The sequence below is a fragment of the Beta vulgaris genome, chromosome 9 (genome assembly GCF_026745355.1).
Source record: "Beta vulgaris subsp. vulgaris cultivar EL10 chromosome 9, EL10.2, whole genome shotgun sequence".
Classification (NCBI taxonomy): Eukaryota; Viridiplantae; Streptophyta; class Magnoliopsida; order Caryophyllales; family Amaranthaceae; genus Beta; species Beta vulgaris.
The window spans coordinates 37,977,321-38,002,634 of record NC_079210.1 but is presented as its reverse complement, the minus strand read 5'-3'; the positions used below and the strand labels follow the sequence as shown (position 1 = coordinate 38,002,634).

Below are 25,314 nucleotides of genomic sequence, written 5' to 3'. Positions count from 1 at the left end.
GAGTTCCCTTATTTATGTCACTGATTATTAGTTCCACAGGATGGGAACGATGAGTTTTCCAAGGCTTTGGTTGGAAATCCTGGATGGAAACTTGGTTTCCTTGATCATCTTCATTTCCTGTACTTGGGAACCAGGTTCAACAATAGTGGATTCATTCACTAGTGATCATCACTTAGTTCTTCTTCTTCCTCATTGGGAACAGGAACAGGATGTTGTTCCCTTGGCTTTGTTCCCATGACTTCGTCTTCCAAAGTCTCATCAATAAGACTTAGATCTTTTGTCAATCCTATTTCGAAGTCATCTTCAACCTGTGTGCTTGCATCAAATTTATCTGTTTCATCAAAAATAACATGCACACTTTCTTCTACACACATAGACCTTTTATTATACACTCTATAAGCCTTGCTACTAGAAGAATATCCTAAGAATACAGCTTCTTCACTTCTAGCATCAAATTTTCCAATATTTTGTTTCCCATTATTATGAACAAAACATTTACATCCAAATGTTCTGAAATATGTAATATTGGGCTTTTTACCAAAATACAGCTCATAGGGCGTTTTATTTAATAAAGGTCTTACCATGGCTCGATTTATAATGTGACAAGCAGTATTCACAGCTTCTGCCCAAAAGTTTTTAGGAAGTCCACTAGCTATCACATAGTCCTAGCCATCTCTTCTAGTGTTCTATTCTTCCTTTCAACAACACCATTTTGTTGAGGTGTTCTAGGGGCTGAGAAATTGTGATCTAATCGTTGTCTCTGCGAAAGTCATCGAACTTAAAATTTTCAAACTCTTTACCATGGTCGGATCTAAGGTGAAGTAAATTATGACCACTCAAATTTTGTACTTTCTTTGCAAAGACAAGGAACTCATCATAAGTCTCGTCCTTGCTAGAAAGAAAAATAACCCAAGTAAATCTAGAGAAGTCATCTACAATTACTAACACATATTTCTTTCCACTCCTTCTTTGTATCCTCATAGGTCCACATAAATCCATATGTATTAACTCTAAAGGTCTTGTGGTACTCACCACATTCTTGGACTTGAAAGAGGACCTAACATGCTTGCCTTTTGCGCATGCATCACACACATGATCTAAATGAAACTTAGTAGAGGGTAAACCTAAAACTAGTTCTTTAGAACGCAGTTTGTCAAGCAAGGAAAAGCTAGCATGACCTAGACGCTTGTGCCATAAAATGAATCATCATCAATAACACTAAGGCATGTGAATTTGTTTTTGGGAACAAGGTTGAGATCCACAACATATGTGTTCCCTTTCCTTGTTCCTTCCAAAATGATATCCTTTGTGCTATTGTTGACAATCAAACATTTTTCACTATTAAACTTCACACAGTTCCCTCTATCACAGAATTGGGAAATACTTAACAAGTTATGCTTTAATCCATCAACTAGAAACACATTTCTATGGAATGTGACGATGACTTACCAACTTTGCCCATGGCAACTATGTTACCTTTCTTGTTGTCACCAAAAGTCACACTTCCACCATTATAGGCTGAGAGTGAGAGAAATCTTGATTTATCTCCAGTCATATGCTTAGAACAACCACTGTCTAGGTACCATGTGTTGTTCCCCCTCACTCCAACCTCAAGAGATTCAATCTCTTCATCAGATTCGGAATTGTCACGTGCCATAAGACAGAAGTTTGCAGTCTCCTCATTTGGTTGAGGATCATCTTCTTCCTCGGAGTCAAAGTCTCCCCATGCAGCAACCATAGCTTTCTTCATGTCAGATCGAGTATAGGAGTTTTTGTATTCCTTGTTCCTATCTCTGTTTCATTCCCTTCCTTTGCCTTTTTCTTATTCTCATTGGGGACAATCTTTGATGAAGTGCTCAGAACTGCCACACTTATGAGAAACAAGTTTGTTAGAATATATCTTATTCTAACCTTTGTAATCTCCATTCTTCATGTTCCTAAACATTCTTTTGAATTTTCGGACCATGAGAGCGGATTCTTCTTCATCAGTTTTTGAGTCTTCATCTTCATCAGCTTTTAAGGCAATCGATTTTTGCTTGGACATGTCTCCATTCTCATTGTCCAATTGCAACTCATGAGTCATGAGGGAACCAGCAAGTTGTTCCAAATTGAACTTAGTAAAGTCCTTAGTTTCCTGTAAGGCAGTTACCTTAGCCATCCAACGATCCCTAGGAAGGCTCCTTAGGACCTTTCGTACCTGTTCCTCAGATGTAATCACTTTACCAAGAGATGTTAGCTCATTAAAATATTAGTAAAGCGTGTAAACATGTCTTGGATAGACTCTTTTGATTTCATTTGAAAAAGTTCATATTGGTTCATCAAAAGATCTATTTTTGATCTCTTAACTTCACTCGTACCTTCATGAGTGACTTCAAAAGATCCCAAATTTGTTTTGCGGTTTTACATCCCATGACACGATTGTGTTCATGAGGTCCAAGACCACAATGAAGCAGTTTTATAGCAAGAGCATTAATTTCCATCTTTTCGAAATCAGCTTTATCAAAATCAGATATAGATTTAGGAATTACCTCATTTTTGTCATTAGTGGTAGTGACTTAAAATCACCTACCTCTATGACTCTCCATACCTGGTAATTGTCGGCTTTGATAAAGATCTCCATTCTGTTCTTCCAGTAAGTGTAAAACTTACCATTGAACATTGGTGGCCTCTGCGTAGAGTACCCTTCTTCTAGTTTCTCTCTAGTATTCATATTTTTTAAGATCTTGAACTCAACAGGGTTTCCTGAATATTAGAGTTCCCGCTCTGATACCAATTGTTGTATAATATGAGCACTATAAGAGGGGGGGTGAATTATAGTGAGAGAATAAGCTCTACTTTTTGCGGAATTAAAAGTAAACTTGGGAACAAACAATGGGAACACGAGAGATTTTACGAGGAAAAACTTCCTCGGCCTAGTAGGAAGAAACAACCTCGACCACAAGGGATTTTAAACAACTTTCCACTATAATAGGCCAAAACAACTCTGATTACAACCTATTACTTTTCTCTCGATTCTCAACTTAAGTCACTCAACTCAAGTTCCCAACGACAGTTCCCAACAACTGACGTTTTCTCTCAAACTTCACTCGAAGTTCCTTTCTCTTTCTCTTTCTCTTTCTCTTGCTTCACTCAAAGCTTTCTCACACTTACAAGAGTTCACTCAAACCCTTTTTCTCAAAAGTACACTTTATAAAATAATGGAAGAGTAATAAACTCGATTAATGTAAGTATGAATTCTCTTAAGGAAAAGGCACTGACACTTTAGATAACTTAGGACAAATTAACTAAGTCAGACACACGTTGGTGAGACTAATAAAAGTCAGACACAATTTTGCTCAAATGAATTAGGCGCCTATTTATAGACAATTAAGACAAGACATGTTCTCCACTAACTTAGATCATTATCACATGTTCTCCATGATGTTTAATTAATTAATTAAATTAAATTAATTATTCCATGTCATGTAAAGCATCCACTAATCCACTACTTCACTTCATAGAAGCAGTAACATATTACGTGGTTTTTGCAAAACTTGGAGAATAATTAAACTTATTTAATTTTAATTAAATACTTGGAGGATAATTAACTTAAGCCACTAAATCCACTAACTACATAAAACATGTAGCAGTAAACCTTAGGCGTGTAATCTAGATTTTAGGAAATAAATAAATAAAAATACTTCAGCTAGTTTTTAGGAAAATATCTTTTTCAAAATCTTTTATAAAACCGGAAAACAGTTTTTATAATTCAAAAATCCGAAACATTTTGAAAACCGGAAATAATAAATTTTTCGAAAACTAAATCTTTTAAATAAAATATAAAAGATAAAATATATATTTTAAAAAGATAATATTTGAAAATCAGTTAATTTAAAATAAGAAAATCTTTTTAAAATCTTTTCCTAACAAACTTAAACTAACTTCCTAAAATAATGGATCTTAGTCAAATTATCCCTAAAAACTCTAACAACTATATTAGACACCAATTTCTTAGGCGCACAATATTAGTCACTTAGAAGTTCCCAAATTAGTTTTAAGTCTTGTTCCCTAATTATTAAGTCTTGTTCCTTAGCCTTGTTCCTATAGTGCCAGGTCTGTTCCTTTCATGGGAACAGAACCAAGTTCCTTTGAGAATTCACCATGAACTTAATAAAGCTTTTACTCTACCTTAACAAGAAGATTAATAAATACCCTAATGTATTCTAATCTTCATTCCATGCTTGATTCTTCATCTCTCGAACATCTTTACTTCGATCTTAATTAATTCTCCGCTTCAATCTTCAATCAAGTATTCTCTTAGCTCGAGCATGAATTACCTTGCAACACCATAAATAAAATACACTATGTCTTTTGTGGTTAGGTCATCTTCAAAACTCAAGGGTCAACAATAGTGATTAGGGTCCTCGAACCCCGCGTGTCAAGGTGCCGCAAATTAGCCGGCGCTAACGCAACCATCTTCCACAGGCCTTTATGCACTGAGTGCAGGACTGCTCGCTAGTCGCATGGCATGTGCCTGCTATGGATGCTTTCTGTGCCATGCGCAACTTCATTTTATTCTTCGCGACGGATATTTTCATAACCCAACACTTTTCACCTTTTATTCAAAATTTCAACAACTCAAAACTCTTAAAACTCTCAAAAACTCTCCACAAGTACATTCAAATACACAAGCAAAGTTCTAACCACAAATTTTCAATCACTCTTCTTTTTTCAATGGTAAGGAGCCGACGTTCGCAATCTAAAATCTATGCGACAAAGATAAACCTCAGGTATCAGTTCCAATATAATTTCAGACAATATTTCAAAACTACTACAATACTCAAACTTCAAATATAACAAAGAAAAAGAATAATAACGATGAATATAATAATTAAAATAAATTCAAATTAAAAATGAAAAAGTCGAATGGTGAAATGCGTAAGGGAGTGAAATTGAAGAGAAAGAGACATAGTAGAGATGTGAGAAGTGAGAGAAGAAAGTCGTGAGTGTCTTAATCTGAGAGATTCAAATTAGGGATTTAGGGTTAGCAAGTTTGGGCTTAGGACTTAAGTTATCAAATAGCATTTTTGGAAATTCTGAAGCCCAAACTCTTTTATAATCACAACTTATTTATAATTCCCTCAAACGCATACCAGGTTTTGGAAACATTATACCGGGTCTATTTGGTACCCACCGAGTACCGAGACCAAAAAAAATTAAATTGATATCGATTATAATCGATTCTTTTTTCAATTAAAAAAATTTAAAATTAACTATGGTTAACTTAAGCATAATTTTAGATGTTGTATTTAGGCTTTTTTTTTGCTGTATATAGCACTTACGATTTTATATTAATTAAATAAGTCAAAAAGTACCCTCCAAAAAAGCTTGAAAATAAAATGACATTGCTTAAACTCTTGTGCAAAACACAATGTAGCAATTAAAAAAGCAGAGGGAGTAATACTCTTCGGTTTAGGATTTTTTTTTTGTAAATATTACTTGATTTGTTTTTGTTTTAGTGCAACACTTTGACTGTTGGCACTATTCACACACCTTATTTTGACTGTACTTTTTTACTAACATATAAAAACAAAAATGATCATGTAAAATGTTGTTGGATTTGTTTCAAAGAATATTTTCACAATATCAACAATTTATAACTTTTACAAATCCATAATTAGAAATTGATGATCAAAGTTGTGCATTGGCAAGCGTGAAAGTCAAAACATTGTACTTTCTTAGAAACGGGAGTTAGTATATTATTAGTTAGCTCTTGTAACACATTGAGGACTACTTTGTAACACGTACATGAACATCAATCGGAGAATACTCTAGTTAAGGAGTTTGTTCTCATAATCTAACATAGTATTACAGCTTAGTTTATCATAGCAACAGGGGAGTACATCATTAAAACTCGTCTACAAAAGGTAGATAGCTATTAAAAAATGTGTTATGTCATATGCAGCTCTTAGGGTTGCATATAAGAGATAAATACACTACTTAAAATGGAAATAAGTTGTGAATTTATGGAAAAATTTCGCATCAACTGATGAAATAAATGATCAATTATATAGGATATAGCTTCTTATATACAGTCCTTATGACTGCATATAGCTTTTCCTTTAAAATATCTCTCTAGTCTTATTTTTTTAGGTGAATCCGGCATAAATTAAGACTTAAACATAGTTTTGGCTAGAGAGCCTACAACAGTCCGATAATATAAGCTCCATACAATCATTAGGGGTTTGGGGAATAATCCTAACTTCATTTTGGGCCATGTTTTTCTTCCGACTTCCACGCGCAAGATAGTCCGCCACTTTGTTAAGTTCCCGCCTCACGAATACGAACTGGATGTCCTTGAACTCCGAGTACATTCCCTACATTTTTTCAACACATTACAATACAAGTCATTATGAATAATATCTTGGGACAGCATTTTGATAGCTTGTAAGCTATCCGAGTAGAGTAAAACATGTTCAAAGTGATTCATTCTTGCTAGGTATAGCCCTTCGATAATGCCCATGAATTTCGCCATGAGAACATCCGCCACATATATTTGCTTTTGGAAACCCCCTACCCACTTATCTTCATAGTTCCGCAACCATCCTCCAATACCTGCAGGAACCTGACTATCTACAAAAAAGGCAGCAACACATATAGCACACCACCTAGGGGCAGGGCCGTAGTTGCGGGTGTGCAAAGAGCCCCTCCACACAGGGCCCCAGGTCCAAAATATTTTGGTTTTATTTGAAAGGGCCCAATTTGAAAAATATCATGCTTTGTATAAACGGCAAACGCTTCACATCTTCGTCTTCGAACTCCATAATTCATGTTATCCCCTATCATCTTGCTCAATCTTTTTCACCAAAAATTCAACCTTCCATATCTTTAACTTTAGTATTGTCATCAATAATTTTTCATAATTATCAATAATAAAATCAATTCATCATCAATTAGTATTGATTCTTTCTACTCTCTAAGAAAAATTATGCTCCTAATCTATCACTAAGGGGAAAGAAAGGGCTCTATTTCCATTATGGAATAGGGCCCCGTAAATATCCAAGACGGCCCTGCCTAGGGGATATGATGCTTGGAGTAACCGAGGGTGGGGTTTTGTTTGATTGTGGTATGATGGGGGCAGAAGATATGAATTCAAGGGCAAGGTATAAAGCTTTTTTCAAGATATGATTCGGACTTGGGAGGTTTTTGTCTTCAAAGATCTTTTTGTTTCTTGTAATCTATAATTCATTACACACAAAGGGACATAGGGTAGGCCAAGGGATATTCTTACATATAAGCATGAATGTTATTATTAATCCAGTTTTTCCTATTACCCGTGAGTAGGGTTATTTCAATATTAGTGAGATCCCATACTTCCTTAGCAAAACTACATTCTCTAAGGGTGTGGAGGACACTTTTTTCTTCCAAATGACATATTACACACAAAGGGGATGGTCGAATTTTCCTTAACCAAAGCATTTTCTTCATGGGAAGCCTATCTAACCAACAAAGCCACAAGAAGAATTTTAATTTAGGGGGTAGCTGCCTTGCCAAATCCAAGAGAGGTCAGCCTTTGTATCAACTTTTTTAGAATTGTCTACATTATACGCTTTCTTTAGAGAAAAAATATTTTGCATAGCAAGAGACGAGAAGGGTGTGTCACTCTCATCTATTGGGGTCCAACACAAGCTTTTGAATCTCTCTTTTATTTCCGCAGGCAGCTCAAATGATAATCTACGCCCGTTCCACTCTCCATTGCTCCATACTTCTCTAACACACAGTTGGTTCTCAATCTTATTTAGAGGACCCATAATTAAGCTTCCTACATTACCACTCCCTAACCAATTGTCATTCCAAAAGGAAGCCACTTTGCCATCTTCTAGGGTCCAAACACAACTAGCTTCTAGTAACTCCCAACCTTTTCCTATGCTTTGCCATATTTGAGAAACACTTTGGAATTTTGTTATACCATTCTTACGGACATATTTTGACGTGATACACTCTTTTGCAAGATTTGGTGTCCCTTGGCACATACGCAATCCTAACTTGGCCATAAGAATCTTATTTAAAGTTCTATGATCTCTAATTCCAAGCCCCCCTTTAGCCTTAGGGAGAAACGTACACTCCTTAAAGACTAGATGCATTTTTTGTTTTCCCTCCTTACCTGAAAAGCCGTTTGTTCATCCACTCTACCAAAAAGTAATAAGTCGTCTGCATATAGTTTTTCCCTTAAAATATCTCTCTAGTCTCGTAAATAAAAGAAAAATTTTGTCAGAAACCACCTTTTATAATCACTTTTTTGTGAGAAACCGCCTTTTAAAAAAATTTGGTTAATTAGCCACCTTTTGGTTCATTTTTTTGTTGGAAGCCACCACTTGCCGGAATCCGGCGTTGACCTTGATTTTCCGGCGTTGACCATCATATTTTTGCTATTTTTTTCCAGATTTTCGTCATTTCTTCCACCTGAGATGTCGGGGGATGCGAGGAAGGAGATGGGCTTAGGGCTGGGAGGGTGGAGATGGTCGTGGGGGGTGTTTGTCGGCGGGTTACGAGGGAGGAGGGGGGTCGCCGGGGATGCGAGAGGGAGGGTGGGTTGTCGGGGATGCGATGGGGGGAGAGGGGAGAAAGATAAAAGGGGAAGAATGGCGAAAATCTAATGGTCAACGCTGGAAGATTGAAGTCAACGCCGGATTCCGGCAAGTGGTGGCTTCCAACCAAAAAAAAAAAGAACCAAAAAGGTGGCTAATTAACCAAATTTTTTTAAAAGATGGTTTCTCAAAAAAAAAAATGATTATAAAAATTGATTTCTGACAAATTTTATAATCCTTTGAGGAAAAAAAAGCACTCAAAATAATACGAGTAAAGTTGAAGCTGACGCGTATACCTGTTTAACTAACGAAAGATTAACTTCTTCTGCAGTTCTGCTCATTCAATCATTTGATCCTCCAAATAAACCCCCCTTTCTTTCTCTCTCCTCTTAACGCAAATTACGATGAATTCCGAATAGTAAGCTCTTCTTTTTACCTATATCTTAGTTTGTTCAATTCAATTTCAATCGATTAACTTTATTGTTGCTTGGTTTACTTCAGTTTATTCATCTGGTTCTATTTATTGTTAGTTTATTATCTTTTAAGAAACTTTGACCTTAATTGTTGCTGAATTTTTCTTGCTGGGTAGAATTATATATATTGATGTTGATTTTTGTTGAGGAGAATAATTGAAATTAGAATCTCTTAAGACTTACTTACTGTGTCTTACAAAGAAAAAAGACATGGTCATGTTTATATTTTAAAAAAAAAAATTAAAAGAAGAAAGACATGGTGATAACAAATTACGTGGATGAACAGCTGTAGTTGAGACCAATCTTTGATAGGAACTTTCTGGTACAACTATTGCGCTACGTAGCAATACAATCCTCTCACAACCCGGAAAAATAAGGGTTTCTGGGAATTAATGAAAAACAAAAATCTTTTAAAAGATTTTGATCGGTTAGGAACGATTTTGTTGTATCAGGTAGGATATACAACGGTTGTAAGAATATGTTCTAATTTTTTATTAAGCTGAATGGGTAGTTATTGAAGCTGAATTTTCATTTTGTGCTTTGGGATGAATGAGCGGATACCTCTAGAACTAGCTCAGTCGAAGCTTGGTAATTGAATAACTAAATAAAATAATCCCAAATTTTATCATTTAGGCTCAGGAAGAGCTTGTTCGTGTATACATAGACTATGATTTCATTCATGATCTTTGCAAATTTTTACGTACACCCTGGTGTACCTAGAATTAGGTAGGTCCATGGAAAAATGTATGAGAAAGGGGCTTTATTGACTTTATAGTAAGTGCTTCTAGATACCTAAATTGTTGTATTGGGTGTACTATTTCTAGGTATACCTGGGTGTCTAGTAGAAATGCTCGTGATCGTTTATAACACGTTCAATATTTGTTCAAACTTGGTGAAAAGATTAACCTTTGAGAAATTTGTTTGTGTTATCCAGAATGTCATGTATTTATCAATTTATAAATGAAACAAAATTTATACTTGGTATTTTCGGTTTCCCTTGTGTGTTTTTTGTACACTTAACACGGAGAAGGGAGAGTGCAATCTTATACATAGCAAGTGAACAATTTTGGGGCTATTCTATTGCATATGCACTTTCTATCCATTTTCATGGATGACAAAGAGTGTCGTCGTATGCATAGCAATTAGCAAGTGGACAGTACTGGTGACTTTTCTGTTACGTAAGCACTTCCTCTCCTTTTCTAACATGGATGACAAAGTGTGCAGTCGTATCCATGGATAACAAGTAAACATTTTTGGTGACTTTTCTGTTACATATGCGCTTACTGATTTGAAAAATATGTATGTATGACAGCCAGGTTAAACATCCATTAATAACTCCTGAAAATTGAAGCCTATACTTGAAATTTTCTTCACCAACCTAATATTTCTAGTCAGGGACATCTAACTTTAGCCTTTAAAGGACAATTATAGAAGTTAGATATGTTATTCTCTGGTATTAAGGCATCTCTTTCTCAAAATCTGAATTGTCTTTGTCTATACACTTTGCAGTGACTATCTCTTCAAGCTCTTACTTATTGGTGACTCTGGAGTGGGCAAATCATGTCTTTTACTCAGATTTGCTGTATGTCCATTCCATCTTTGTTCATATAATGTTTCAAAATACATTGTCGGATATCATATTGTGGCAAGTGCAACTTCTGCCAGATTAGCTTTGATCACTAAAATATGTCAATAATGAATTGAGTGTATCACTGTATTATGAAGTGAGTGTACCTAAGAGAAAGCTCTAAGGTTTTGCAATGCAAATGGTTCTTGTGGTATTCAAGGAATTGAATTATAAAGCCCATCACTATTTTTTTTCTTTCTTGATCATGTGAAATGTCTGTACTATTATCAAACAAATGCCCCTTTTTTCGAATTCCTGTCGAGGAAGGTAGTTGATCATAGGACTTCGAAGGTTTGGTGCATTTTGGTGTAATCTATTCATCCCGGGGATCTAGCATGATGGAAGTATTCTTTTCGGGAAATTGTCACTTAGCATTTTAAGCACTTCCTTAACATATTCTAGGCTTCCTTTCTATGCATCTATATACAGACAACAATACCGGTTTTCCTTCATAGTATAGATTTTTGCTTTGTTCTTTGCAATTTTCTTCCCAATATTTCTATCTTTGAGCCTTGAGGTCATAAAGTGTGCTGTCCTTTAGATACTTTTCCATCCGCTTTAGTTTCCTTTGTAGTTTGTAAATCTCTACTTTGTCAATCTCTACTTTGTCAATCTCTACCTATGTACCATAAAGTGGATCTACTTTATCGGGAGTATCCCTTGAACTTCTGTAGTTTTGGATTGCTGACTAATTTGTTGTATGAAAATGAAGGACGATTCATACCTCGATAGCTACATAAGCACCATTGGAGTCGACTTTGTGAGTAATGACATTATCCTTTGTGATCTGAACTGTACACTATTTCAGTAAATTGATCATCATACGTTATTCTTGTTGCTTTAGAAAATACGCACGGTGGACCAGGATGGAAAGACTATAAAACTACAGATTGTAAGTCTCTTTTCAATACTTATATACCAGCATATTGTAAGTCAACTTTCATATCTGTCTTTTGCTTGTTCTATAGTGGGATACTGCAGGCCAAGAACGTTTCCGGACAATCACAAGTAGCTATTATCGTGGTGCACATGGAATCATTGTAAGTTTGAGAGAATGTTTTCTTTTGTATGATTTGTAAAAGGTGGATATTAGTTTTCCGTTTGATAGAATTAATAGAGGCAAAGTCTTTTTGTTAGGGGAGACAACCCACAGGGACAAACAATATAAAACTAATTTACAGTTGTATTTTCCCTAGAAATTAATTTTTCATGCAAAATCATTATACATTGTAATTTTTTCCGTCCAACAAAACATAGCCTATGTCCATCAACCTTGTGTTTTTCCCAACAGATACATATTTAACTGTCTTTCCTTTTTTTTCTACTATAGGTTGTGTATGACATCACAGACCAAGAAAGCTTCAATAATGTGAAACAGTGGCTCAGTGAAATTGATCGTTATGCTAGCAATAATGTCAACAAGCTCTTAGTTGGAAATAAGAGCGACTTGACAGCCAATCGTGCAGTTTCTTATGAAACTGCTAAGGTAGTGTTCATTATTCTAATCATCTGGATTTTGTATAATCAATTTCAAAAGCATTATGTACTTGCTAACATTTCCAGAAAAAAATTTCAAGGCATATGCTGATGAAATTGGTATTCCCTTCCTGGAAACAAGTGCCAAAGATGCTACCAATGTTGAGCAGGCATTTCTGACCATGACGGAAGATATAAAAAAACGGTATGCTTAACATTTATACTTTGTTTAGTATGAGACTTATAATTGTTGGAAACGGAAACTAGAAACCATTTAGACCATGTTTAGTATGAGACTTATAATTGTTGGGAACGAAAACTAGAAACCATTTCGTTACGTCATTTGGTGTAAGGGGTTGAGTGATGTTTTCTTTTTTTTGAGGATAACTACTTCTAACCTATCATTAGCCTGACCAAACCTATGATAACACATTGTGTTACCCTGCTCAATCATAATAAAACCGAACACCCAATAAATGTAACAATGATTGCTTCCATCTCTTTCCCCAATTTGATTTCACTCCATTTCCATTTCATGAGTTGAACCAAACTTGTTAGTCTCACTTGATCTTTGTTTTATGGTATGGAATTAATGGAAGTATGAAGAAAATTGCAGATGATTCACCATTTTTTTTCCTGTGCAGAATGGCAACTCAACCAGGAGCAGGTGGTGACAAGCCTTCCACTGTGCAAATCCGCGGCCAACCTGTCAACCAAAGCTCGAGTTGCTGCTCTTAATTGACTAACTGAATAGCAGGGTTTTTGCTTGTACATAGAAAAAAGAAACTAAGGTTGATAATTGCCCAAACAATTGTTTGAACAGACCTTAAGACAACCATGATCTGTGATATATGAATAAATGTATTTGCCACCTTAAAAAATCGCTTTTGATACCTTTCCATGTGTTCTTTGTTCTTCTCTGTGTTTATTCCTTTTGCAATCAGATGTCCATAGGGAGCTGGGTTGATGGATCCTGGTGCAGATGTTAACAACATACTTATATCTCTCTTTTGAATGAGTCCGCTAATGAGAAATCTGGCACAGCTCTCTCTCTTTCCATCAAGACACTATAAGAGTACTACTTACGTATGGAATGGATGAAGTACTTTTTTCCTATACTGGCATGTTTGGTTCTACATTATTAAGCTTTCGGAAACAAAATCGATTACCAATCCCTTTCGTTCTATTTGGTTCACTCCCTCGTCAATTCATTACCAACCATTGGTGGTGATGAACTCCCCTCCCTAATCTATTACCTTCCTGTTCTTCTGAAGTGACAAATTTGTTGTCTTTATGTCAATGATTGTCGATCCCTTTCCATTACATGAGTTAACGTAAACAATCAATACAGGTAACAATTCCCCTCTTCTCAATTTCATTACCTTTCATTTCATGTCCGAAACCAAACAAGTATTTAAGACTTTGTTTGGTTGGACCAAAAACACTAGGGATCATTTGGTTCAAAATATGGAATGGAAAGGGAATGAAAAGAGAATGAAAACAAATGAGGAAAATGATAATAAAAATGGTTACTATTTGGTTCAAAGCCATCAACAAAAATAAAATGGTAACCATTAGGCATTACCACCAACTAATGAATTTTATTACTTGAGGAAGAGGAGAGGTAACAAATTGGGAAAGTCTATTACCAATTTACCACCAAGTAATAGTAATAGATTGACAAGGGGTTGGGCCAAACATAAAGAAAGGGAATCGGTAATTGATTCCATTTCTAGGACTCTAAAATTAGTGAACCAAACGGGGGGCTAAGGATGGAAGATGAATTCAAATGATTTGTCTAGAGACAAAAAATACCTCTGAAACAAAAACTCTGCTAACTGAAAATCAAACAAATTTTTGAAACCGATGTGGGTAAAACAGTCCATTTCCACAAGGAATATTATAGAGGTTCAACTATCCAAAAACAAGTGATGGTTGCAGGTATTTAACTTTCATAGATACCTCCATTCCACAAGTTACAAACTTCGGTAACAACAAACAATAGAAACCAAGCCGTCTATTTCTCATAAACTGAAAATAATACTGTCTCAAATCCAACAAAAACTACAAAAAGAGTAGGATATAAATTCAGATAGAAGAGTCGTCCAGAACACACTACTACTGGAGAGTATGACAAAATTTCAACACCTAATTCACTTCCTGCCGCGGAACTTAGGTGGCTGCCTGTTCCTCTTCTTCACACCGGATTTGGCAACTTGGAGACTCCTGTTCACGATGCTCAACCTAGCTAGGGCTGCTTGCTTCAAGTCAGGCCTGTAGTAATTATCACCGACCTGTGCAATGTACACACAATGTGATGTGAGTATTTTGCAATTATCAGAAGCCAGAATTCTTAAATAAATAAAATTTATCCCAAGAACCATGGATCATCTTTATTTCTCAAAACAAAATATATTAATTAAAAACCCATATCAAAATCTTAGTATTCAAATGTAAAGATGCACTTTAGGCAGATATATGAATTTGAGAAGTCCTGCTACACCTAAATATAAAACCACATAGTGCTGCAGCTGCAGGCTTATATTATTGTACAGCAACGTACACCAACACCCTCCATAATTCCATGGGATTAAACATGTACAAGCAACCGCTACAGATACTACACAATGCTGTACACTACATAAACTTCTCCACACATGAACTACAATCTTCTCTGGAAAAACACAGGTATAACATGAAAAAACAGGTGCATTAAGTAATTAATAAAAGATCCCTCCCTGATCCTATAAGTAACACTGGGGACTGAAGGAATACCAAGCTCAAACATTCAAGAAATCGAATTATCAATAAAGCAATCACAACTACCCAAAAACAAATGAATCTTCACCTGGTTCTCGACAGCCTTGACCATCCTGCGGAAGTCCTTCTTCATAACAGACTTGTGTTGTAGACTGGCGGGCTTGTTCTGCTTCCTAGTCTTAGTTGTAGTGAGGACAACAGAATCTTTGCCTGCTGGTTGGACAGCTACAGTCTTGGGGTTTGCGATCCCTACAACAACAATCACATAAGAAAAACTAATGCAAATCAATCTAACACTAGGGTCTTATTACAGAGGCGTCCAGCTATAGGTCCCAAACCCATCAGCAACATCAAGGTGAAACAAGATCAACAAATGCACCGCCATACGCTAAATTCATATACTGACTTTCTAACTAAAATTGCCAAGAAGAGATCAACTATAAAAGAAACAGCAAATTCCACTAATGTCTCCTTCATTCAGCACCTAAAATGTACAAGTTCACAACAATTTCTTCTCAATTAATAAGGTATTAATTACTCAACTCTAAACAAAAATACAAGTCCAATACTAGCATAAATTTAAATCGTTACATCAACTAGCCAAAAAAGTCAGCAAAAGCCAGTGCAAATTCACAGATTACATTTTGCTCAATTAAATCAAAAACCACAAAAAGCATCTAACATACTTAACCTTAACAAATAGATCTGCTCAATCTACAAGAAAAATAACATACATCCGCTCATTTTTTCATTACACTTTCCATTTCTAAGTAATCAAACACATCAACAAAACCCAGAAAAAAAATCCCCACATCATTTAAATCAAACATAACAAAACCCAATAAAAAAAAGATACAAGGAAAATAAAATACCAGAATATTTGTAGGAATGGGTGTTGTAAAGGTTGTTACTTTCCTTGCTAAATTGAACCTTAGCACTTCCATTACCAAATTCCTTTACCAAAAAACAGTTATTCTTCTTCACTATCTCCCAAATCAAAGCTCCTGGTACTGTCGCCATTTCTTCTCCTGCAATTTTTTCAAACCCACAACATAATCAATCAAAAATTAAAGTCAATCGTAAAAGATTGATTGAATTAAATCTGGAAAATTGATGGAGAAATGTACAAACCTAAGCTCCGAAGAGGAATTAGGGTTCTTGAGTATTTCAGAAATGTAGGAGAGAGATTAGAGAAAGAAGAGTAGGGGACGACAAATTAGGGTTTTATATCGTCGTCTCTGAATAAAACCCTAGGTTTTTGTTTATTCAAACGGGCTTTTCTTTGTATGTGATGAGTAAATCTTGTACTTGGGCCTTTTACGGGCCATTTTGAGGAATAACCTTACCTAGTATTGTTAAGGCGCATAAGTCATAAGTAATAGTAATGGTTTAGCAACCCCTTTTTAACTTACCTAAGGCCTGAGGGTAAATTTGTCCATAAAATTTTTTACTTTTTAAGTAGTTATTTTCTATATGTAATTTTTAGAACATGGTTATAATATATTTGGTTGATACTTAATAAGTTGTACTTTCCATGCATTGATGTGGGAGTTCTGGATGATCAAAGGGGGTGGGTGAATAAATTCTCGCATTTTGTGGAAAGTTCAATTTTCTGAGAAATTTTTATTGTCCCTATTTTTCCCACTTACGGTCAACCAAACAACTATTGAAATCAGAAAATTATGAGAATTTCTATTGCCTACATGATTTCATGTATACCAAACAACCACTAAGACTTTTTAGTAATATGAATTCTAGATTTTGGAAACTCAACCTTAATAATTCAGGGCCCGTTGTGTTCAACTTACTTACTTATTTTTGGAAAAAATAAGAATAATATAGAAAAATTACTAAATTAAAAAAAAAAAAGTGGAAAGCAGTTTTAAAAAGTCCAATAAAAACAAGTTGAAAAGAAGAGACCCTGAACACTTTATAATTTGAGTTTTCTAAAAATAAGGGTGTGAACTCAATGGATTAGATTGTCAACCCTAAATCATGTCTCCAATCATTTTGTAATTCATATTTTGAGTTCAAATCAAATGTAAAATGTTCAAGGTCAATTATACAATTAATGGAACAATGTATAATAATTACTGCTTTGACATGCATATATATGGTTTATTCTATCTATCCTGAATAGGCTATCTTTGTCAAATTTAATCCTTGAGGGAACATGCTATTAGAGATTAGGAACTATTTGCTCAATGTTATAGAACACGCATTTAGGATGCTTTGCACTTGTTTGCAGTCCTTCACATATATGGAGTAAAAGCGAAGGTTAGGACTTAGGACACCGTAATTAAACATAATGTCCAATGCTCAATAGCAACGAATTAATTAAAGAGAAAGTCATCAACTCTAACATTGTGTTCTAATTATAAACTACTTACAAATAAAAACACGTACTTTGAAAATCATATGAGACTACGTCATCTAACTCAGAATCACCAATTGCAACATAACTTGGATGGATATATTTAGTAACATTTTAAAGGAGACATCAACTTAGGGTGCGTATGGTTAGAGAATGAGGAAGGAAATCAAGAGAATGGGAGGAGGAAGGACGAGTGATGAGTTCCTCTAAAATTTTAAAGATTGTTAAAGAGATTAGTTTATCACAAACACAAAATGTGAAGGAATTCATCCTTGAATCCTCTCATCACTTGGTAGTTGGTATTCATATCGAGGAAAATCCATCCCTCTATTTCCCTTCCCTTCCTCTCCCTCCATTTCTTTCAATCAAAACGAATCGTAAATTTCATCTCATTTCTATTCGTGTGCTCTTTTTTTAAAAAAAAAAAATTCTATAATAGTTAAAAAAAATCAAATAAGATAAGCATAGAATAGATCTCAAACTAGTGGGCATTATCAACAATTATGTAAGAACCAAAACAATGTACTATTATTTAGATACAATAATTGACATTTTTTTATTAGGTATATGATTAACTTAGATTCGAAAAAAACCAATTAAAAACTAGTAATATGTACATTCTTTTTCTATTACAACAATTGAATTTTTAGATTATTCATCCACCATTTTGCACGATCTATTTTGATGTTTCCGTAAAGAAAAATAGTTATATGAAATCTAGTTGGATTTATCTCAAACTCTTGATATATACTTCCAAAATGGCAAATCTTTATAATATTTACTAAAAAATAATCAAAGATATTAATAATTAAAGTAGTGCATCTAAACACGTCAAGATTGTTACAATCGAAAACCAGAGGAAGTATAGACTACAGATATATATAATGTATCAAAATACAAGTATCTTACAAAATAAAAATAAATATTCCAGCAAAAGAAACGATGAATTCTACTTCTACCAGAATAACATTACATTTGGCTTATTTTAGCAAACTTGTCAGTTTCAAGTTTCAACTAGTGTTGCCAATAATGCAAGAAGTGTCATAACCAAGAAAAAAATGAAGCTCCTACTAATCAGACCGAATGTACAAATTAAAATTGATCATATTCGTTACACTTTGAATTGCTAAGCAGAAATTAGACTACCTCATAGATTCTACAATCTCTAAAATAGATAAATCCAGAGGCTAAAAAAAAGAAAAAAGTAAAAAGTAAAAATGTTTTCACCCCCAGCCTACTGTAAATTTGAACCTGGGGGGTTCACTGTCATGTGTTATTCAATGTCGCGGCACGGTGAGCTGATCGTGTTGAACCATTTAAAGCCTCATTTATCCTACTGAAAACTATCTTCAATGGAACACAAGCTAGTGTAGGACCTTTGGAAGTCTGTACCATAGGTTTTCTTTTTTCTGGGTTTAGCTTGTGAGGACCAGTTAGTGATGACAACTTCCTTGTTTTCTTTGATGAAGAACCATGTCTCTTTTTTGACTTGGAAGATTTACCTTTACCTTTACCTTTTTTACCTTTACCTCTACGCCGAGGGAAATGAGATTGGAGTTTGATGTGCTTTGTTTTGGGCTCAATTACGAAATCCATCTCTGTATCTTCATCATCTAACTCACAGCTTCCGCTCGCTGGGTAATCACAGGCCTGAAGATCACAAAACCCGTCTTCTAAAGCCTCGACTGCAACTGGATGACCCGTGATAGGTTTACCACTCAACTTGCTCATAAGAGATATATAAGGAACATGTTGCACCTGCGACCTGGTAGCTTCCACCGTGACTTCAACCTCATACAGTGTGAGTGATGGAACATCAGGCAACTCCAAACTGGAGGGAACTAAGAAACGGGAGTGAGACTGATGATATGAGAATGATCTCTGAGAAGAAATGTGTTTTCTCAGATCTGTGAACCCATTGATTAACCCATTTGAGCTTGGGCCTGGACTGTCAAGACCCATGCCATAAGCATCCGACTTATCATGACCAACATCTGGCTTCTTTTGGGAATTCATTTCATCATATTTACTCACATATCTTGCCTTTCTTTTTCCTTTCGATTGCCATTTAGAAGCGCTTTTCTCCACCTTCTGGCTGACATGGGAAGCACAGTAAATAGGACCAGGCTCATCAAGTGCCTCATGCTCAAGAAAAGAAGAGGCATGAACATGAAAATTGCGATTGAAATCCCCTTTCAAAGGACCAACAAGAGGCTTCAAGGAGGAGGAGGGTTTCCAGTCTGGCGAGAAACCTGATGAAGAAAGCACAACCTTACAATCAATAATCTATTTCAAGCACACGTAATCATAGATGAGCTATAGACAGGCAAAGAGTCCAAAGAAGCAGCTCAATCAAATCCTTAAAAGAAAGGGTGACTACATTCTAAACATATACTTTATGGTCTGTTCAGTTTCAGTTTCCAGTTTTTATCGGACTAAAAACATAAAATATGGAGAAAAAAAAAAGTGATAATCAGTAATCCATTGTCAGTTTTCAAAATAAACTAAAATCTTAAAACCAAAACTAGAAATGATAGTAAACAGACCCTTAGGTTGTCATTATTATTTATAAACATCCTGGACTTTCAACATGTATTCAAATTAGCATATTGTGACAAAACTGCCAATCCAAGAGAAGCATGCCTGGCCACTGACTAGTAAGCTATTAGAAAGCAACAAACTCCAACATAGGTGACATATGATGGTATGATGCCATGGTAGATAGAGCCACACTATAAACATACCAGAAGGTTGCAGTTCCTCGTCAATAAATGGGACCTCATATAGTACATCTGAAGAATCAACCTCAGGAAGAGGAAGGTGATGGTGTCTGTTCAACAGATGAGTAGTCTCCTTGGCCTTGGTACCATCTTCAAATTCATAAGTAGGAGATATAGCATCAGATCTCTCAAAAGGATTTGCAAATTCATCACAAATAATCCGAACAGGGACCATTGTTGTATTTTCCAAAACCTTAGTCAGTGGACGCCGGCGGTATTTCCTTTTCAAGAGCTCGTGTATATGAACCACTTGAGATCTCTTTTTCTTAAATGTCGGCAGAGCACCTCCATTCGCCACTGCTGTACAATTAGCAGCACGTGTACTACCATTAAGTGATACACTACTTGGTGGAGCTGGATTTGCCAATGCCAAAACTTGAATTTTCCGCTCTGAGCGCACCCCCAGGTCATTCAGTCCTTTCATACGCTTAAACCCTTCATTACCATCATCTTCCGAATCATTTGGAGTTTTCCTCCTCTTCCCTTTGATTTGCTGCCCCTTCAGACCAGTGGACCCATTAGTCTCTTCATATGAAATACCAGAATGAGACAGCTCCTGCGTTGAATTTGAATTTGAATTCTCTTCACGAGCACTTGCTGTTTCCTCTGAACTTGTTTCCTTGGAAGAACACTCGCTGTCTTTGGTAGGACGAGAAGTGGAGGCAGTACCATTTTCACGATTGACCGGTCTTCCATTATCTGGTTTGTCATTGAGGCTTGGGGCATCTTTGAACAGGCAGGTGTTTTCGATTTCTAGAGCCCGAATAATCGCAATTTCTCTTCGAGGATATTTCAATGATCTCTTCAAAAATTTAGGCCCAGAGATCTTTGCTTGCTCAATGCAGTTGTCATATTCTCCACAACGAAATGCCTTGATCCCTTTAGTTGTCTCAAGATCATACCAGTCCCTGGCAAAAGCCAAAACAAGCATTTAGAAAGTATAGATCAGAAAAAGCTCATAGATCCAAACTCCAAAAAGTCCCCTAAACATGGCAGTCCACAAGATGCACGAACAGTCTCCTTAAACAAACAGCACAAACATCCAATCAAATTGACATAAAACCTGAGCACACAGGAGTTTGAACTGCTAGCCTGTGCCTAAAAGGGCATACGATCTACAGGAAAAAAGAAAAAACAGCACAAGCCTTTACAAGTTGGACAATTCAGAAATACCACGTTCTCACACTCTAGAGTTGAAAGCCAACAGACACCCCAGAGAGAAATGTAAAACAGTACCCGTAATCCAGTTCCAGAACTGCAATAAAAAAAAATGGTTCCGAATCCTGCAAGCTGATGCTAAAGCAGTAAAATAACTCTGTCTTATCCTCACAATAGATTGACAGAATGAAACAGTACCAAAAAACCAAGCAAACATATAACATCAATCAAATTCCTCTCCTTTATCTTACAATACTTTTGCTATATAAGGCTCAAGGGACAAAGTGCCTATTTGAAGAACCTGAAGGCAAATGATCACCAAATGCCATTAATTTGCACCATGGTAATGACATCTTCTGTTTCCTGTAAGGCTATAATCAATCCAATTTTGTTCCTTTTCTTATAGTTCTTTTAAGACTTTATTTTGCTTCTTTTCTGAGTGTAAACCTACTATTAACCAAAAGCCAGAAATTATCAATTTCGAATTTGATGTGGCTCAGCCAGCAGTTAACCTACTTTTTGAGATCACACATAAGGACTTGCAACAATTGTACTCCACACATGGTCAGCTATTGAAAGCCAAGAAACCCAGCTTAACACCTTTAGCTAAAGCAAGAAGCCAATTCACCAGCTATTTTATATATTCATTACTAACACATAGGAAGTCAACATATTTCCCAATAAAGAAATCTCCAACATATATCCAGTTATCTCAGAACAAACAAAAAACAAAATCAGCCTGTAAAATCTAGATGAGGAAGATAAGGATGTAAGCAGTTTTCCATTGAACAACTTAAGTAATCAGCAGAGTTACAATCTCTCTAAGAAATAATCACAAAAATTCAAGTTTCGGCAAATTGGCAATACACCCAAATGAAGCTCTAAGATATGAAATGGCTAATCCACAAAAATCCAGAGGCAACAAGCCAATCTCATCAACTGGTTAAATTAAATCTTGAAATGGACAAGTTCTCGCACAGGAAGAAACTTACTCAATACAGAAGGACAGACCTACCTAGCTTCCATTACCCTTTTACTCCAAATACATGATGATGATCCCCACATATAAGATCCTACTTACTATAACACCCATCGGGTTGTTCATTAGACACAACATGGGAATATTTACTAACCTACAGGCAGCAGTAACAAAGGGTGTTGAATAGCCAAAAGTAAAAGTTGTCCATCAAGCAGCACCTATACTTTTACCAATGCGTTGACCTCTTTGAAGGCATGTATGCAGTGGATGCAGAAATATCCCACTCAAATGTCATTTTCATAAAGAAAATTTAAGGTACATAATGCATTCATGAGTTTACTCGCGGATGTGTGTGTGCTCTACATATTAGTAGACTATAAAAAGGCTGTCACAAAGGATGATGAGTGGCAGACTGACAGGTCATGGAGGTCTGTAAGTATCAGTTGCTAATCAATCCACACAAACTAACTATGCAAAAGGTACTAACAAAGATTGACCAACAGATCTCCATAAGCATTCTATAAAGTTACAACAGAGAACAGGCAATTCAGATGCCAAGCTAAAAGTGTAAATTTGCAATTGAATCATAGTTTATTTAACATATAAGGATTTAAGCACAAATATCTTCCTGGATAGAAGCAAGAGGTTTGTACTTCAGATAGAAAAATACGCAATGTATTTATCCTTGCAAAGACATGCATTTTCAATAGTTACATAGAACAACATCAACTTCATATATGAAGAAAACAAGATGTATTTGGCATCTTGTACGCAATGTATATAATCATGCCCGTAGGATTGAACCAAGAACAGTGATAAAGGAGATAAACTATCAAATCCCTCCTAACTCTCGATGATAAGAACATTCTGTGTAGCATCCATTTTCATTCATGAAATAACAATGCCCCCTCTCCCTTCCAAGTCTAACCCCAGAAAAAGGTCAACTACATTTATTATTAAAACTACATTGGCCTTTGAAAATCCCGAATGGCCTATTGATGCATTGCGCTCTCCCTTTTTTCCACTTCTCTAGCACACCAAGGCGCATTATAACCGACATAGAAGTCCACTAAAGCTTCAAACTAAAACACAAACAATGTTTATCAAAGTAAAAAACATGCTACTTACTCCCATATTAACAAACTTACTATATCGATAGTTCATTTTCCCTAAACTTTCTGTGCATTTCGTAATAGCTCCGCTACCGCTCCGTGGGATCAACGGTATTACATAATTTGCTATCTAATTCGCCAAAAATGAACCAAAACCGACCATAATTCGCTTTTCTCAATTCATGATTCGCGGGGGAATTAGGGAATTAGGTAACACTGGGTCAACATTATGATGCCAGCATATCCTCCTAGAATAAGCTAGGTCTGTTAACCTCATTAAATAGTCTTTTGACCACATTAAATAAGCAATGCAAATAATGTGGAAAATTAGCTTCACAGCTTCACCATATGCACTCACTACGAGTCTATGATGTCTTAACTGCTTATCTGTGTGGCCTATGCACTTTCAAAACTTAAATAAACCTCAATCACAGTCTCCATGATAAGACATCATAAAACCTAATTCTAACCCAAACTTTGGATAGCTATAGACATTTTCAATGCTATTCTGTCTTTGCCCTTAAGCCCTCCACAGCTCTACCTCAGTTCACAACTACACTGTGCTGAGAAGTACCACAAATACTTCTCTAACCAACAAACTCAATTTCAATAGCTAAATCAACGCCCAACAGTAAGGTCATTTATTGGGTTCTTGCAACATTTTTGATCCAATAGAGCATGAAGTAACACCAAACATTCCTCAAAAGTAGTACATAAACATACAAAAACACAAAACACATCCAAATGACAAGCAAACACCATACAGAGCAATACTTGCATTAATATATAACAGTATAACACCACAATGGGGCAGCACAAGATAAACTTTAGAAACCCACACACATATTATTCACATTATATATTCCACAAAAACAAACTAAAACAACAAAAACAAAGAGTAACATGTAAAAGAGGGGACTCACACACTTGAGTCATCTCGACCCAATAGCTTGACGGGTGTCCCAGATCTTGGAGAGCTCACACCATTCTCAGATAACTCATCTACACCCACAATCTGACCCGGCCACCATGACCCGTTTCGACGTCGAACCCAGACTAATCCTCCAACTGTCTCATCTAATCTCTTTCTACCTTCTTCCTCATTTGACCCACCACCCACCATATCTCTTCTCCTCTAAATCCAAAAATCCCAAAAAAAACAAAAAAAACAAAAAAAAAAAAAAGCTTAAGGAAGTTTTCAACAATTTCAAAGCCCTTGCTCAAGCAAGAGCCCTTCCACTTCCCCCCATTACACAAAACAAAACCCAACAAAAAAATCCCCCCCAAAAAAAAAATCAGCAAATTTGCCTTGGTTACAAAACCCAGATATTCATAAAACCCAGAAAAAAAAAAGAGCAAAAAAAAAAAAAAATCAAAAAACCCTATACTAGGAATAACAGGAAGAGTTTAAAAGGATCTGAAAAAACATATCTTTAATTTCTTTATTTCTGTTAAGTTGAGTTTCAAAAAAAACCCAGATGAGATTTGATGATGTCGGTTTATAATTTTTTTGGTTTGGTGACTTCATAACATCACTCCTCCCAGTAGAGGAGACTGGAGAAGATATGAGAGAGAAAGAAGAGGGTTTTTCATGAAAAACCCCACCTTTCTTCTACACTACTATTTCTGTGTTTCTACTTTCTAAGTTTCTAATATGTGAATAATACTTGTATTAACATTCTTTTTACCCTTGAGTTTGGATCGAACGTACAACCTCATTCAACACAAAAATAAACTTTTATGAATATATATCTTCTCTAAAAAACTCCTCCTCTTATTGCCAGAAGAGAGAGAAACAAAAGATACTCTCTTTTTTTTTCTTTTTTAGAGGGTCAATTCAATTGAAGGGAGGATGAGAGAGAAAATTGGAAGAAAAATAAAAAGGTTTTAAGGGTTGAAATGAATGTGATTAAGGATGAAAATTTTTATTATCTTAACACATGTCCCTCATGCATCATGGGTCCCATGGATGATCTACGGTTGATGACACGTTTGTGGGTCCCACTTA

At 35.7% G+C, this 25,314-nt stretch overlaps 3 protein-coding genes across 4 annotated transcripts; 1 reads left to right on the top strand and 2 right to left on the bottom strand.

The window, feature by feature from the left end:
- The first annotated feature begins 8,825 nt into the window (after positions 1-8,825).
- LOC104903687 (GTP-binding protein YPTM2) lies at positions 8,826-13,038 on the top strand. 2 transcript variants are annotated; one of them, XM_048635800.2, is made up of 8 exons: positions 8,826-8,985; positions 10,550-10,622; positions 11,380-11,427; positions 11,512-11,559; positions 11,636-11,707; positions 11,998-12,153; positions 12,231-12,348; positions 12,788-13,038. In XM_048635800.2, exons 1-7 carry the CDS (start codon positions 8,972-8,974, stop codon positions 12,321-12,323), a joined length of 504 nt encoding a protein of 167 aa, XP_048491757.1. In that variant the 5' UTR covers positions 8,826-8,971; the 3' UTR covers positions 12,324-12,348; positions 12,788-13,038. The 2 variants fall into 2 exon arrangements, with proteins under 2 accessions (XP_048491757.1, XP_010690080.1); XM_010691778.4 differs by having other exon boundaries at positions 8,827-8,985; positions 12,245-12,348.
- Positions 13,039-14,147: 1,109 nt separating this feature from the next.
- Positions 14,148-16,192, bottom strand: LOC104903686 (60S ribosomal protein L28-1). Its single transcript, XM_010691777.3, has 4 exons — positions 16,035-16,192; positions 15,776-15,931; positions 14,992-15,152; positions 14,148-14,437 (listed from the first exon to the last, which is right to left on the bottom strand). Exons 2-4 carry the CDS (start codon positions 15,921-15,923, stop codon positions 14,297-14,299), a joined length of 450 nt encoding a protein of 149 aa, XP_010690079.1. The 5' UTR covers positions 15,924-15,931; positions 16,035-16,192; the 3' UTR covers positions 14,148-14,296.
- Positions 16,193-18,137: 1,945 nt separating this feature from the next.
- Positions 18,138-25,274, bottom strand: LOC104903685 (hypothetical protein). The gene is made up of 3 exons (XM_010691776.4): positions 24,230-25,274; positions 20,022-20,965; positions 18,138-19,529 (listed from the first exon to the last, which is right to left on the bottom strand). Exons 1-3 carry the CDS (start codon positions 24,427-24,429, stop codon positions 18,544-18,546), a joined length of 2,130 nt encoding a protein of 709 aa, XP_010690078.2. The 5' UTR covers positions 24,430-25,274; the 3' UTR covers positions 18,138-18,543.
- Positions 25,275-25,314: the final 40 nt, after the last annotated feature.